We start from the raw sequence: 16049 nt of genomic DNA, 5'->3' as shown, positions 1-16049 counted from the left end.
GTGTGCCCCTGAGCCAAGACACCTTGCACAGCTCAGTCTCAGGTTTGTCATTTGGAAAATGGAAGGCGCTGTACCCCCTGCCTCCTAAGTTACAAAGACAGAGGAAACCGTGCCTCCCAATCTCCCGGTCCACCGCCATGGTTAAATGCAGAGCAGGTATTTTTATTTTCACTTCTCCAAATGAGCTAGGGGAGGGGCAGACTCTGTTGCCAGAAAAGAGCACTGGTTTGAGAGTCTGTCTAAAGATCTTTGGGTTTATGCTATTCCGTCCCTGATTTTCCGTCCTTTGGGGGAGAAAAGTAATCTTGGAACCCAGTCCCAGCTCTCCCTCCTACCAGCTGTGGGACCTTGGGCGAGTCCTTTGATCTTTCCAGGACTTCTATTTCTGTACTTGTAAGCTTTCCAGGCCTCTATTTCTGTACTTGTAAATGGATTCCCCTAGTACCTAGCAGTTTTAGGGCCTGCCCAAACTGGACTTATCACCCTCGCTGAACGTGTCTGTACTTCCTTTGGGCTTATTGTGGAAATACATACTGAGCGAGCCAAAGGTTCTACCAGGCACCGAGGCTACGATGGGGACTAAAACAAAGTCCCCATGCTCACAGTTTACAATTCCTGTGATTGGCATAAAAATAAATCATAAGGCAATGAGAGACCAACGGATTAAAAGGTTTATTTTCTTTAAATTCCCATCAATTGCAGTCACAGAGAATCCAATGTTACAGTCCTTGAAGTTTTCATATCCACGTTTTCTGTTCCCAACTGGGGAATATTTTCAGGGATATTTGTTTGTTTGTTTGTTTATGTCTCATTGTGGTCAGCAAGGTAACATCCAATCGTATAGGTCCACCTTACTCGCTGTGGTTAGACTTTCCCCTAATATTTACCATAATTAAAGGAAAAACTAGAAAGAGAGTCAAGAGCCTGAAAGCAGACAGTCATGGATTTTAGCCGGGGTTTTGCAAGGGATTTGGCCTCTCATTATGGACCTAATACAACCTATCTCTTGGAAAAGGCAAGCAAACATCAGCGTAGCCTTGATAGAGCTGCCTCTGTTCACTACACCTGCTTTTTAATAAATAAATAAAGGGGGCTGTGGATCAGATACATTCCTGGACCAACTCTGCAACATTTCATCTATAGACGGTACACACGGCAGTATGAAAAGTTGCAGGCCTAGAGAATCTTACTCCCCCAGAACCTCCTAGAACACCACTTCACGGGATTTGTTGAGAGTGTTAAAGTCACGGTGGCGCTCAGTTACAAGTTCTCCTTTGCACACGTGATGGTTCTCTGACACAACAGATGTCATTCACATGCATCATTAATTGCATTAATAAAATGCGCCCCTTTCCCTCCAGGCGCTCCCATTCCGGGGATGTGCCAGACCCACAGTCAGACGTGCTGGGGTGGGTCGGGGCCCGAGAACCGGGGGTGCTCCTGAGTCACCCCCGCTCCCGAACCGCGGCGAGCGACCGCCACAGGGCGGCAGAAATCCAGCGCCCACCGGGAGGAGGGAGGGACGCCCCGCCAGCCCCTCGGCGCGCAAGGCTTGGCGCGCGCTCCGGCAGGCCGGGCCGCGGGGCCTCGCCCACCGCCTAGCGACGCTCGCCATGGCAACCGGGGCTTGGCAACGGATCCGCCCCACTGCGTCGCGTCGGGCGTGGCGCGTCATCCAGGCGCGCCGGAAGTGACCGCGGCGGTCGCCGGGAACTCCCGGAAGTGGTCGCTGCTGGGGATTCTGACTCCCGGTCTGCGATGGGTTGCGACGGAGGAACCATCCCCAAGAGACACGAACTGGTGAAGGGGCCGAAGAAGGTTGAGAAGGTCAGCGACGTGGGCCCGGTGGGGGCCGGGGGTGTGGGGTCCCCAGGGAGCGAGGGGGAGGTGGGGGTGGTGTGAGCCAGCGGGGCTCCTGACGCTGCCGTGCTCATTTGGAGAACTCAGAATTACCGACAGTATTAATATCAGACCTTTATTGAGTGCTTGCTTTTGCCGTTCACCTGGGGGTACGCTTTATATGGGGTAGCTCGTACAGTTCTTACTGTCATTATCCTCGCTCTTCGGACCTAGAAATTGAGAGCCGGGAGGACAAAGTTACCCCTCTAGTTAAGTGCCAGGGCCAGGATTTAAAGCCCGTCTGCCGTTAGTTAGTAACAAGGATACGGGTGGCTGCTGTTGATTGAGTTTTGTACACACCAACTTCCTTTTCTCCGGGAATTCTTCCCAAAGGTTCCCTTATCCACACGAGAGCAGGCCCTTCTCCTAAAAAGCTATCTTACCACTCTGTGCACTGCCTTCGTGGTTGATTAAGGTCCGTCACAGAGAAAGGTAAGCTCCCTGTGGCAGAGGCTTTGCCTTTTCCCCCTCTACAACTAGCACAGTTCCTGGCACAGTAAATATGGTGAGTACCCAATGAATGAGCGGGTAGTTGTTAATTCCCATAGGTAACTGAGAACATTGTATATAATTTCCATGCTGCTAACACGAAAACTGAGTAACATGACCAAGATCACACAACTGATAGCTAATGAAGCCGGGATTTCCAACCATTTATGCAGGAATTCAAAGGTAGCATTAGTAATTACTTTTTTTTTTATGCTTTATTTATTTATTTTTTAATAATTTACGCCCGGCATGGAGCACCAACCCATGACATCAAGATCGAGAGTCACATGCTCTACCGACTAAGCCAGGCGCCCCGAAGCATTAGTAATTGCTTTTTAATAACAGAAGGCGCCCCGAAGTGTTAGTAATTCCTTTTTAATAACAGAAGGCACGTAAAGCACCCAGTTTAGCGCCCGGCACACGTGGGTGCTCCATGTATTCTCCATTCAGCAGCTGGAGAAAGCTTTTTGAAAGGTAAATCTCATATATCACCCCTGTGTTTAAAACCGCCCAGCAGCTTTTTGTCATATTCAGAAGAAAATCCCATCAGGTCTTGTGTGATCAGATGCCTTGTCTCTCTCACCCCTCATCTTCTACCCACCCCCCCTCCAGGTCTTTCGTTTTGTTTCAGCGACACAGACCTTTGTTCTTCAGCCTGGAGTAGAATGTCCACAACCTGATACATCGTTCACCGAGATATCATTCACCTCTGTTACTTCGTTCAGTTCTTTCCTCAAATGTCATTTCAGTCCACTGTTGCAAAATACATTCCCTCTCTATCCTCTTCTGCTGCTTTGTTTTTCTCTATGGTATTTAATCACAGTTTTTATTTGTTTATTGTCTGTCTTTCTCTTATGTGAACAGAGACCTTGTGTGTCTTACCTCTGCCACACAGTCAACACCTGGTAGATAAGTGTTGGATGCAAGAATGAATGAGCACTCAAGAGATTGGAGGCGCCCTCTGATCACACCTACATGTACATAGGCTAATGCTGGAGAGTCGACACTCATAAGAGCTTTGCCAGAAAAGCATGCAGCTGGTTTCGTTAACTCATGGCCAGGGCTGAAGAGGAACACCTTAATGAAAAGCTCGGCAGGGTGTCAGAAGGGGACAGAAAAGAACAAAGGGTGATCGGAGACAGCCGGAGCGCTCAGGCAGGATAGATTTGTGTTATTCTTATTTGTTCAACAAATACTTTATTAAATGCTTGCCATGGGCACCATTCTAGGCCCTGGGGACACAGCAGGGAACAGAGTCCAGCCTTTGCATTGCTTACATTTCGGATAGATATATAGTAATTTAAAAAAAATTTTTTTTAACGTTTATTTATTTTGGGGGGCGGGGAGGGCAGAGAGAGAGGGAGACACAGAATCCGAAGCAGGCTCCAGGCTCTGAGCTGTCAGCACAGAGCTCGATGTGGGGCCTGAACCTATGAACCGACCGAGCCACCCAGGTGCCCCAGATATATAGTAATTTAATATTTTTGACTACTCATATGGTGTGTTTGGTCTGGAATTTAAGACCTTGCCCTGAAAAGAAGACAGACCTTGGGAAAAAAATGTTTTCAGAAGTTTTGGGGGGTTACCAATTTTTAGATCCCTGGGTAAAGATTAGTTTATGGCTTTTCTCCCTGCCCCCACCTCTCCCGATATTTTTTGAATCAGCTAAGGACTATGGGTAAAGAAGGTAAGGGATCCAGAAAGTAGATCCTGGACTTGAATGGCTTTTTTGCATCTGCAGACAATGTAGTAAATTGACCTCACTGGTGGCAGGTTTTCTCAGGGCTCAGCTACAGTGTGAATTTTGATAAAAGCTGTTTAAGCTGTCAAAGTGTGGCTCTTGGACCTGGGGTATAGATAGAATAACGGTTGCCATAATGCGGGTTTTATTTTTATTTTGTTCTGTTTGAAATAATAGGCAATAGAAAGTAGCGATTAGAAGCATGGTCTCTGGAGCCGGCCTGCTTGGGTTCTTAGCTCCTTCATCTGCTTGTTGTGTGACCTTGGACATGTAACCTAACCTCTTGGTACTCCCAATTCGTCAATAACAAAGTAAAAATACTAAGCTACAGGGTTTTTATGAGGGCTAAAAGATTAAGTCACAGAAACTGCTTAACATAGCGCTTGGCACACAGTAAACACTTAAGCAGTTGTTACTGTAGAAATTAAATTGAAGGGAATTTTTCCTCATTTTTGTCTTTTCCTATTTTGTCCCACTTATGCCATCCTATTATATTATTCAGGTTTGGCATTTTAGGAGGGGAAAAGAGTGGGACGTGGAATATTATGTAGGTGAAATAGCATTTGAGGGCAATGGAAGGTCTTATGTTTGGGTTTTCATAATGTGGGTAAGGATTTGATATGCTCCCTAATGAACAGTGTTAAATTGGTGATTTTTATTAAGAATTCTGTAGCCTTTGGGCACCTGGGTGGCTCAGTTGGTTAAGTGTCCAACTTCACCTCAGGTCATGATCTTGCAGTCTATGAGTTCGAGCCCTGCATCGGGCTCTGTGCTGCCAGCTCGGAGCCTGGAGCCTGCTTCGGATTCTGTCTCTCCCTCTCTCTCTACCCCTACCCCTCTCTCGCTCTTTCTCTCTCTCTCTCAAAAATAAACATTAAAAAAATTTTTTTAACTACATTAAAAGAATTCTGTAGTCTTTGTGCTGAACTTGAAAAAACAACAAACCTATTTTCTGAGTCCTGAGTCCTTATATTCTGCTAAAGCTTTGGAGCCTTTCCCATTGATAGAAATTAAGCAGTACTGCTTATTGTTTTCTATATGGCTTCTCTAACTTACTGTTAAGATACAAATTAGTATTTGGGCTAATACTAGCCAGGGCTGCCTGGCTGGCTCAGTTGAAAGAGTGTGTGACTCTTGATCTTGGGGTTGTGAGTTCGAGCCCCACATTGAGTGTAGAGATTACTACAAAAAATCAATAACTCAAAAGGATGCAAATGCTAATATTTATATGCAGCTTGCATAGGCAATTTAATTATTTGATGTGAATGTTTTGTTTTAGGTATCACATTTAGAGGGAACTTATTTGACATGGTGTTGATTACTTTGACTTTTTAAGTCCCAGCTTCGTGTGTTGCTATCTTTGATTTCAAAGACAAAAATCATCACATGTGGTAAAACTGAATTAGCCTTTATATGTAGAACTGTGGACCATATGTCTTTCGGAGGTGAAAGTTAATTGAAGGGATTTTTTTTTTTCCCTTAGGTTGACAAAGATGCTGAACTAGTGGCCCAGTGGAACTATTGTACTTTAAGTCAGGAAATACTAAGGCGACCCATAGTTGCCTGTGAACTTGGCAGGTATGGTTCCTTTACTTAATTGAGATGAGTTTTTATTCAGTAATTTTTAAAAGAATTTCAGTGTGTAAGTACGGTTCTTGATTCATGAAATGCGAATCATCTCAAACAAATGTGTGAAGCCTAGGTTATCATTCCTTGTCTCTGACCATGTTTCTGCATTTTCCTATTCAGTTTGATTTATTTAATTCATGATCTGAAAATTCAGGGGCCAGTAGGAGCTCCGTTATAAACATAAACGCATGAAGGAGCCATGTGGGGCTGTAGGGAATGGTGGGGACTGGAGAAAACTGGAGAGTCCGTGTCCTGTCTGAAAGGGCAGCTGCTTCTCATTTCCCGTCAGCTGTTGCTGTTCCAGAAAGTGGGCCCAGTGGTGTCAGAACCTCTGGTTTTTTTTTTTTCCCAGGGAAAGTTGAAAATGTGTACTTTTATATTAAATTTCCATACTGTTCAGATCCCAATCAGTCCTCAGATTGCCAGGTTGCAACCCTTGGTTTAAACTACTTTCTTTCTTTGTATACTGTGGAGATAGTTGAACCAGGATTTAATTTACTTTTTTAGCGATGCAAGCCATTTCTGTTATCCAGTGTAGATGACTTTGGATTGAGCTCAGTTTAGTTCTTCCTCCTTTGTGTGGCGGTTGATTGTTGCCACAGTGTTTGGACTGACCCTTATTGTTGCAGACTTTATAACAAAGATGCCGTCATTGAATTCCTTTTGGACAAATCTTCCGAAAAGGCTCTTGGGAAGGCAACATCTCACATTAAAAGCATCAAGGTAAGACAGGTGATTCTGAAGTGCTCCAGGGGTGTCAGTGGTTAAGATTTATTTTGTAGAATTCGTGCACATTATAGACTGAAGGCTGAGATTTGGAATTCCAGTCCCACCCAGCCATCTAATAAGAGTGTGATTTGGGGTAGGTCACTTAAAGCTCAAGCCAGAAATTCCCACACCTGGCCTTCCTGCATTATAAATCTGTTATGATGTAATATGTGCAAAAGAACTTTGAAAATTGTTAATGTGATGAATAAATGTTTGGAGACATCATTTTTGTATTTAAAGCTTGGCTACTTGAATTTTTTATTCAATTCTATAATTCTTATAGAACTAGAGACTTCTAGGTAGATCACTATGAAATCAGTGTAGTATTTCTTGCTACTTAGACATTCTGATTGGCAGTTAAAGTTCTTTCATAAAAATGGGAAAACAAGGGGGTACCTGGGTGGCTCAGCCAGTTAAGCATCCGACTTCAGCTCAGGTCATGATCTCATGGTTCATGGGTTCGAGCCCCGCATCGGGCTCTGTGCTGACAGCTCAGAGCCTGGAGCCTATTTCAGATTATGTGTCTCCCTCTCTCTCTGCCCCTCCCCCACTCACGCTCTGTCTCTCTCTGTCTCAAAAATAAACAAACATTAAAAAAACATTTTTTTTAAATGGAAAAACAAGTTTTTAAGTAAAGGAAGTTGGTTGAGAGGACAAAATCTTTCAAATCTGGTCGATGGGAGAAAAATCAGAAAAGTGGCAGAGAACTTGGGGACCATCAAGCTTGTCAAACACTTCATCCCACAGGTGGGAATTCTCACTATCCATGACTTTTTGAGGCCACACAATGAATGACACATTTAACCCAGAACCAGAATGCCTGACTCCCCATGTATGGCTTCGGGTTTTTCTTTTCTTTTTCTTTTTAAAATTTTTATTATGATATTAGGTTTTTTGTTTGAATTCTTGCAATGATTACAGGATACAAGAACAGTTAATTTCAGGCAAATTAGTAATTCTGAGATGTAGCTAAAGTCATGCTTTAGAAATAACCATGTTGATTTCTGTCACCTTTTATCTTGGGAAGAGAATTCATTCCTTAAAAGACCCATGGTAGCGTAGTGATCTTATTTAAATATGATGATCATTGAAATTAATTTATACAGTTCTGGGGCGCCTGGGTGGCGCAGTCGGTTAAGCGTCCGACTTCAGCCAGGTCACGATCTCGCGGTCGGTGAGTTCGAGCCCCGCGTCAGGCTCTGGGCTGATGGCTCGGAGCCTGGAGCCTGTTTCCGATTCTGTGTCTCCCTCTCTCTCTGCCCCTCCCTCGTTCATGCTCTGTCTCTCTCTGTCCCAAAAATAAATAAAAAACGTTGAAAAAAAGATTAAAAAAAATATATATATACAGTTCTATATTTAAAATAATATTCAAGGTACATGGTTGAACTTTTAATTTTAATGCAAAAAAGAAAAAAATTCCAAGAAATCAGAACTGTAAAAGCAGAAGGATTCAGATAAAATGATGCAAATATGCCAGATTATCATTACTGTCATAGACTGGTCCACACATACTTCGAGAACTTGAGGAGACACATGGCCGCATCAACCAGGAAGCCGACCCAAGGCACAGTGGCTTTCCTTTCAAGGCTCTCGGCTGCTGTCCGGAGTGCTGAAATCAAAATGGTGGGTTAAATGTCAGATGCTCAAGTGGAGCCATTAGATCACTCCTTGTGAAGGTGAATTTTTGAAAACCCGAATGGCCAGATCTTGGGATCTAGTAGTATTCTCTGGCTAATATTCTGCTTTGGATATTAGACCGTGGTCTCACAGATTTTACTGTCTGTTCAGTTATTAAATAAACATGGGCGGCCAGTAATATGGAACACCTCGGTGAGGATTCATCTGCAGGGAAGGAAAGTGTTCCTTTCTGGATGAAACGGATACAGAGCTTTCTCTTAGTGGCGTAGTTTTTCACGTCCAAAGTTACTTTTCCCTAAATGTCAAAATAATTGTAAAGTAGAAATTAACTAGTTCACTTGCCAGTCAGTGAATTGGAAAACTCGTTTCCTATCACAATTTGTGGTTTCAGTTTTTCTTCATATTATAAGTGACGGCCAAAGGAAAGTAGGAAGAAGAGGTTTGGACGGGAAAGGACTGTAATAACAATTTCTCTGCTGACTTCGGCGGTCGTTGAGGCTGAGGAGGATCCACTTATCAGATGAATTCTTACAATATTGATGTTTTTTCACAGAACGTGACAGAACTAAGGCTTTCTGATAATCCCGCCTGGGAAGGGGATAAAGGAAACACAAAGGGTGACAAACACGATGACCTCCAGCGGGCACGTTTCATCTGCCCCGTTGTGGGCTTGGAGATGAATGGCCGGCACAGGTCAGTGATGGATGTGGGGCAGCTGCCGGAGAGTCCGGTCAGACGGACGGGCACTGTTAGGGTTTGCGCTGTAGCTTTATGATCGCACAGACTGCTTAAAGCGTCCTTTGGTTTGGGGGTGCCTCGGAGGCAACAGAGCTGGCACAAGGCCGTGTTAATTCCCTGGCGGCCGTTTGTGACGTGGTGGCCAAGCGCACCCAGCTTCGGTGCCTGTGCCTTCTGTTCCTGAGAGGAGGAGAGCCGAGAGTAGGGAGGGATTTTTAAAATTCCTCATGCGACACGGGAGGTGCGTTATTTGGTCTTTTCCTCTGGCAGAGAAAGCAAAGGACAAATGTTGCCCACCAGACAACTTCCATTTCCTCATAACTGCCGAAAAACAGGCAGCGGAAAATCGTTTTACCGGATGTGTGGTCAGTCAGTCAGCTAAAGACCCAGCTGGTGATGGTAACTTGCTTTAAATTTGGAGCGAACAAATCCTCTGAGCAGAGCACCAGAAATCTTAAGGTTGACATTTGTGTAGCGAACGTAAGTGACCTGTGTACTTTTGCCTTAAAAAATATGAGTGTTGAATGGCTCAGTAGGTGCCTTTTTATAGGATGCCTCAGTGTGAGCCAAAGGTTTAACCTCTTTTCCCACCATTTAGAAATATCTTTAAAAGCTGGTAGTCCCAGTTGTCATCTGGAATCTTCTGCCTAACACATTACATGTGGAAGGTAGTAATTTTTGACCATTTTCATTCAGGAAATGGGGTTAGGCTGGGGGCAGAGGGGAGACGTAGCTCACCTAAGTAAAAACTTCCGTTGGTCTGTAAACAACCACATTGAACCTGGAGCATTCTGGCACCTTTGCACACTTCTGCTTAACAGACGTGTGTGCGCCATGCGGGGCAAACTGTGCCTGAGGGAGGAAGCACCGTGCTCCGAATTGGAATAACCTGTGGCTTTATGGATTTGGAGAGAAGGAAAATTTTCGGCCCAGGGAGCTTTTAAAGATGCTACTCTTCAGACAGTGTGAATTTAAATCCTTTAAGCCCCTCAGAGTTGACCATTTAGTGGTAACTGAGGTGGTGGATATGATAATTGGCTTGATGGTGATCATTTCACAGTGTGTGTACGTATCACATCAAGTTGTGCACCCTGAATGTATATAATTTGTGTTTGTCAATTATACCTAAATAGAGCTGAAAGAAGAATTAATCAATTAGTTAAAAAGCTAAAGTTCACTGTTAGGGTCAAGCAGGCAATATTCTGGGGAAGCCGACTCACCTACCTAAGCTTGTCCTACTTTTGTGTGTGTTTCTGCACATGGGTACATACACATTATCTCGAAGTGAAAGTCATAACATAAAGGTCAGCACCTCTGCCTAGTTCCTTCCTCGGTTTCCCTCACCCCCAAGGAAAACCCCCTGACCGTGGAGCAGTCCCTCCCATTCCCCAGCCCCTGGCCACCGCCAGTCTGCTGTCTGTCTGCATGGATTTGCCTCTTCTGGATACTGCCTATACATAGAATCATTCAGTGTTTGACCTTTTGTGTCTGGCTTTCCACTTTTTTTTTTTTTTTAAAGAAAACCATGGTTCACCCTGAAAGAGGAACTTAGCAGAAACAGACTCAACTCTGGGGTCTTGAGCAGGGGTTACCTATAGCTTTTGCTTCAACTGTGGTTTCCCTAGTTTTTCCCTTTCATCCCCTGGCTAATCTCTCTTTTCTCTTCCCAGTGAATTTGTGTGTTTTGGCTTTGCCCTCCTGCTATTAATAGGGCCTCCACACTAGAAAATTGATTTGGGGGTTACTTTGTACATTTATTAAATGTTATATAATAAAGATTCAAATATAGAGAAAAACAGAAATAAGTGACTGGTGTAATGAAAACATTGAGCCTTTGTTTAAAGAAAAATAAACAAATTACTAGTAGTTAGTAAGCATCCATAAAATAGAATTTTTTTTTTGTAAACAACAGTAAGTGTTGTAAACAACAGTAAGTGAATTTAGTATGGTTGTTGTTAATTGGGTTTTTGTTGAGGCAAGCTGCATCCACTCTAATCCCTAGGGAATTGGAGAGACCTTCTATTGTGGCATTTTTAGAGGAACAGGTAAAGTAAAATGTACACCTGATGATTTTTGCCCCTTTCCCCCAGTCCTCGCCTCCAGCGGCAGCATTCTTGACTGTTTGGAGTTTAATGCCCCCTGCAGACCCGCCCAGCACCAATGCACATACACCACACTTCCCTACGCCTCTGCCAGTAGAAATGTAAACGTGTTCAACACAGTATACATATCATAACCTCTTTTTTGTCCTACTTCTCTAATTTGAGTATGTTTTTATAGCCTTGCATACAGATTTACCTTACTCTTTTTATAGCTGTGTGAGTGTTCCAAACTTACGTACCCATTCCTCTGCTCACAAACATTTAGGTGCTTTCTTTTTCCTTGTTCCAAGCAGCGCTGTCCTACACAGCTTCATAAATACATATTTACGCATCTGTACCCTCGTGGGCAGGTTTTATAGGAGACATTCCGAAAGGTGATTCTTGTGCGGGACTCTGCCAAATTGTCCTTCTAAGATGCACCGTGCTGCACCACCCCCCGCCCCCCAACAGACATGCCTGTTTCCTCAGTTTCCTGCTGGACACCTTCAGTCTCTTTTGTCACTGTCGGATACGTAAAACATTATATGACGTTTTGCAGTGAATTTCTGTAACAGTTGCGGTTAAACATTTTTTATGTTTTGGCCAATTATAGTTCTTTTGTGAATCACATGTGAATGTCTTTTGCCCATTTTTCTAGCACACTGTTTATTTTTGCTTTTTAAGAGCATTTTGAATACTCCTACTCAATCTCATATATATATAAAATATTCTCTTTGAGTTCCTATTCTGTCTTTTGACTTTTTATGTTTGTGGTTTTATTTTTAATGTATTTATCTTATTTGTAGGAGAGACTTGATTCTAAAGGATTTTTGCAAGGCAGCAGGAATGGGACCGTGGCCTGTATTTTTCTCTATTTCTGTTTCTTTTTCTACGTATAAATAGGTATATAGGACGTACTAGTTTTTTTCCGGTAATGGAATCAAATGTGACCATTTTTCTGTTTTAGTCCCTGGCCTTTGTCTAAACTGAACAAATGTTAGCTGATAATCCGGCTGTAATTTAAAAATTATTACTTAAGTCAGCTTCCATTTTGGATTCTTTCTCCAGGTTTTGCTTCCTGCGGTGCTGTGGTTGTGTGTTTTCTGAACGAGCCTTGAAAGAGATAAAAGCAGAAGTTTGTCACACGGTGAGTTGTTGACACATGTCAGTTGTTCCTTCTTGGTAGCTGAGGAAGTCACACGGTTTAGGGTTCCTCCTTCCATGTGTCATTTCAACATGCTTCAGTTCTTTCTGAAATAGATCTGATTCGTTGTTTCTCTGCTCAAAGCCCTTCCATGGCTCGTCTTTGTTGGAAACAGACCCAGACAGCCTTTGGTGACCGGTCCCTGCAGGCCTGTCCGGCTCAGGCCAAGCTTGGGCTGCTCCCTGACCTCCCTGCTGTGCCTTTGTTCCGTCTTCTGTGACCTACCAGCCTGGGGAGGTCATGCCCCCTGTGAACCTTTGCTGCTGAGCCTCCTTCCCTGTTCCCCGGGCACCTTGTTAGCTCGCTCTCCTCATCAGAATGTAATTGGTATTTCCATGGTGGTTTTCCCACAGGACTGGGGCGGTTACTTTGTTTTTTCCCTCCCCCCCCCCCCCCCAATAAGACTTTATTTATTTATTTTTTTTAGAGTAGTTTTGGGTTCTCAGCAAATTAAGAGGAAAGTAAAGAATTTCCCCTATTCCTTCTGCCCCCCCCCCCTCAACATCCCCACCAGGGGGTACATTTGTTACAACTGACGACCCTGCCTTCACACACCATCTCCCAGAATCTCCAGTTTACGCGAAGTTTCACTTGCACATCCCGTGGGTGTGGAGAAACGTGGGACGATGTGTACCCACCATTGTAGCATCACACACAGTATTTCCGCTGCCCTAAAATTCCCCTGTGCTCCTCCTGTGAGCGCTTGGGAGCGGGGGCGAGGCTTGTCTGTCTCATCACCCTCCAGAGCTTATTCCCTGCAGGGCACGTGCTGTGTCCTCAGTAAGTGCTCACACGAGAGAGCAAATACATGATGTAGGAGCTCGCCCGTTCGGGTCACATGACACGAATACCGACGGCCCCACTTTCCCAGTGTTGCTGCGGCAGCCCCCAGACATTTGTGTCTCTGGCGTGCTGTTCGCCTGCGGAAAACTTACCGTTTAGTTTAACACCGTGGATGCCAACAGCTCCCGATTGTACTTTCACCCATGTTAACTCAGCTTGGATTTCAAGCCCCTCGTTCTGGTTCTCCCTGTTGTGAATTATCCTTTCGTTGAACAGCTTTCACTGAACACCTGTCAGGGGCCAGCCTGTGTCCTGAGCACTATATGGTGGGAGAGCCTAGTGGGTGAGATCGTCACAGTCCCTGCCTTCACGGACCCCACATCCCAGTTGGAGAGGCACTCAGACAACAGGGAAGGAGGCTCAAGGCAGTAGCGACTGTGACAGATGCCAGGAAAGAAACAGGGGGTGACGTCCCAGAGGGAGAGAGGCTGGCGCAGTGGTGACAGAGGCGCCCCTGGGGGCTTGAGCTGACCTGAAGGGCACAAAGGAGCCAGCCAAGCAGAGTTGGAGCCAAAGCTGGGAAGTGACAGGATGTGGCTAGTGTGAGAACAGAAGGCTGGGGGGCGAGCGGGGGTGGGGGGGGTGGTGCAGGAGAGGAGAAGTAGGAGAAACTTACAGGTAGGGGTTACTTCATACCGCGCCCAGCCGCCCACATTGGGGCTTGTGGATCTCGTTCGAGGTGCGGTAGGAAGCCAGAGAGCAGCTTAAACTGGACCAGGTGTCCTGCAGTTTCAAAACGATCCCTCTGTGAAAGAAGCCAGATGTGGAGGACACCCTGGGTGACCGCGTGCGGGCAAAAGGTAGTTGGTTGCTGGTGAAGAAGTCACCGAGGGGCATGGAGTTGTTTCCAGTTTAGGGTGACTATGAATAAAGCCATCCCAGAATTTGGAATCTGCCTCGCTAAGCTTTTACAAAAGAGAAGAAATTCACAGAATGCGCTCAGAAATTGATTCACGTCATTTATTCACCTGTGCTTATGACATCTTGTGTGGAAGGTGAGGTGACAGGCGCTCCTAGGAAAGAGATGGCCCAGTCTGTGCTCAAGGGAGTGCAGTCCTGCAGGAATCATAAGTCAGACGAAGGATCCTCTTCTTTTTTAAGTGTGTATTTTAGAGAGAGAGAGAGTGTGCATGCACGTGAGGGAGGGGCAGAGAGAGGCAGGGACAGAGGATCCGAAGTGGGCTCTGCGCTGACAGCAGAGAGCCTGGCATGGGGCTCAAACCCATGAATCATGAAATCATGACCTGAGCCGAAGTTGGGTGCTTAACTTAGCCGCCCAGGCGCCCCTACTTTTTTTTTTTTTTTGAGGCCAGCTTCCAAGTGGATGGTAAGATGTCGTTGGAGCTCAGGGGCCAGAGAACTTCCTTTTGACTGTGCCGGTGAGCAGTGGCTTTATGAAGGAGGAGACGTGCGTTCTAAGCCTCGAAGGCAGAGCATGGTTCTCATCGGACAGACTTTCGCAGAGGTCGGGACGTGACCACCCGTGGTGCAAGCGTCGGTGGGGGGCAGCGCGCAGACGGGACCCCACACGTGTCTGCGAGATACCGGAGAGCGCCCCGGGGACTCCCGTTTCGGGCTCCTTCAGACTTCACGCGTGCCTCGAGGGGCAAGGCTCCGAGTAGGTTTTCATTGGCGCTCTGACCCGTGCAGGGCTCCTGCGGGGGGAGGATGCTGCACGCGGAGCTCCGGCTGGCGGGTCAAGCGGGACTTGTTTTGTGTCCTGCGTGGTTTTGTCTGCTTTACGTGTGCGGCAGGGGTGCCGTTTTTATACTTATGGCAAGAATGCCCCGTTCACGTTTAAAGTAAATCTGAGTAAAATTAGAAACGGGCACGTTCGCAGAAGTACATCGAGACACTGACGGCGCATCGGCGGGGAGGCCTGAAGCTACGCGACAGGATGTAGGTGGCATAGCGTGTGGGTGTGGGTGGCGGAAGAGCTGGACGCTGCCGCGTCAGACGGAGGAGGGAGAGGAGCAGCTGCCGCATCGGAGGGAGGAGGGGGAGGGGCAGCTGCCGCATCGGAGGGAGGAGGGAGAGGAGCAGCTGCCGCATCGGAGGGAGGAGGGAGAAGGGCAGCTGCCGCATCGGAGGGAGGAGGGGGAGGGGCAGCTGCCGCATCGGAGGGAGGAGGGAGAAGGGCAGCTGCCGCATCGGAGGGAGGAGGGAGAGGAGCAGCTGCCGCATCGGAGGGAGGAGGGAGAAGGGCAGCTGCCGCATCGGAGGGAGGAGGGGGAGGGGCAGCTGCCGCATCGGAGGGAGGAGGGAGAGGAGAGGAGCAGCTGCCGCATCGGAGGGAGGAGGGGGAGGAGAGGGGCAGCTGCCGCTTCGGAGGGAGGAGGGGGAGGGGCAGCTGCCGCATCAGAGGGAGGAGGCTGCCCAGGCAGCCTGTGGAGACAGAGGTGCGAGGTGTCGTCCTGCCTGGGTGGGGCAGGGTGTGGGATCAAGGGGAGCGGCCAGGGGAGTGAGTCCCACGGGGTGGCGGGAAGTTCCCGGCCCGGCCAAGGGGCAGGTGCAGGTGGGCCTACAGCGCAGAGCCACTGACGCCCGTGGGAGCACGGACGTGTAGACCTGTGCGGGATGCATGGAGAGCGACAGCGGAACAGGAGTCCAGCTGTGGCGTCAGGTGCGGGTGACGGCCATAGGCGAAACACCACGGGACCCAGCACTCCACCCGCCTGGGCCCCCTTCGGGCAGGAGGGGAACCACGTAGACTTTCTGTCCAGGTGTATGTGTGTTTTCCCCCAGAGTGTGGAAGCTGTTTTTTGTGTGTTCGAGCGTTCGCGAGAAGACTCAGGAAGTCTGCTGAAAAGCATAGAAATATGAGAAGGTGGGAAACGAAGCTGAAATTTATTACAGGAGCCAAACGCCCTAAGTCCGTGGTTCCCAGACCAGGCCGCGTGGTAGAGTCGCCACGGTGGTGTAAGCTCCCGTGGCCCACGTCAGGCCCACTGAGTCAGAATCTTCGCGGTTGGAGTAGCGCCCCATGGGTTTCTGCTCTTATTCAGGAGTTTCCGGAATG

General features: G+C 46.9%; 1 protein-coding gene across 1 annotated transcript in view; it reads left to right on the top strand.

Moving 5' to 3' along the window:
• The first annotated feature begins 1690 nt into the window (after positions 1-1690).
• RTF2 (replication termination factor 2) overlaps positions 1691-16049 on the top strand; it is a 41488-nt gene continuing 27129 nt past the window's right edge. Inside the window, exons 1-5 of the mRNA XM_019458092.2 lie at positions 1691-1827; positions 5613-5707; positions 6388-6481; positions 8718-8857; positions 12052-12130. Of these exons, the coding sequence (XP_019313637.2) occupies positions 1759-1827; positions 5613-5707; positions 6388-6481; positions 8718-8857; positions 12052-12130 (477 nt within the window). The 5' untranslated portion in view covers positions 1691-1758. The remainder of the gene's footprint in view (positions 1828-5612; positions 5708-6387; positions 6482-8717; positions 8858-12051; positions 12131-16049) is intronic.

Source organism: Panthera pardus, unplaced genomic scaffold (genome assembly GCF_024362965.1).
Source record: "Panthera pardus isolate Hobbes unplaced genomic scaffold, ASM2436296v1 HiC_scaffold_25, whole genome shotgun sequence".
Taxonomy (NCBI): Eukaryota; Metazoa; Chordata; class Mammalia; order Carnivora; family Felidae; genus Panthera; species Panthera pardus.
This window is presented reverse-complemented; position numbering and strand designations above follow the sequence as displayed.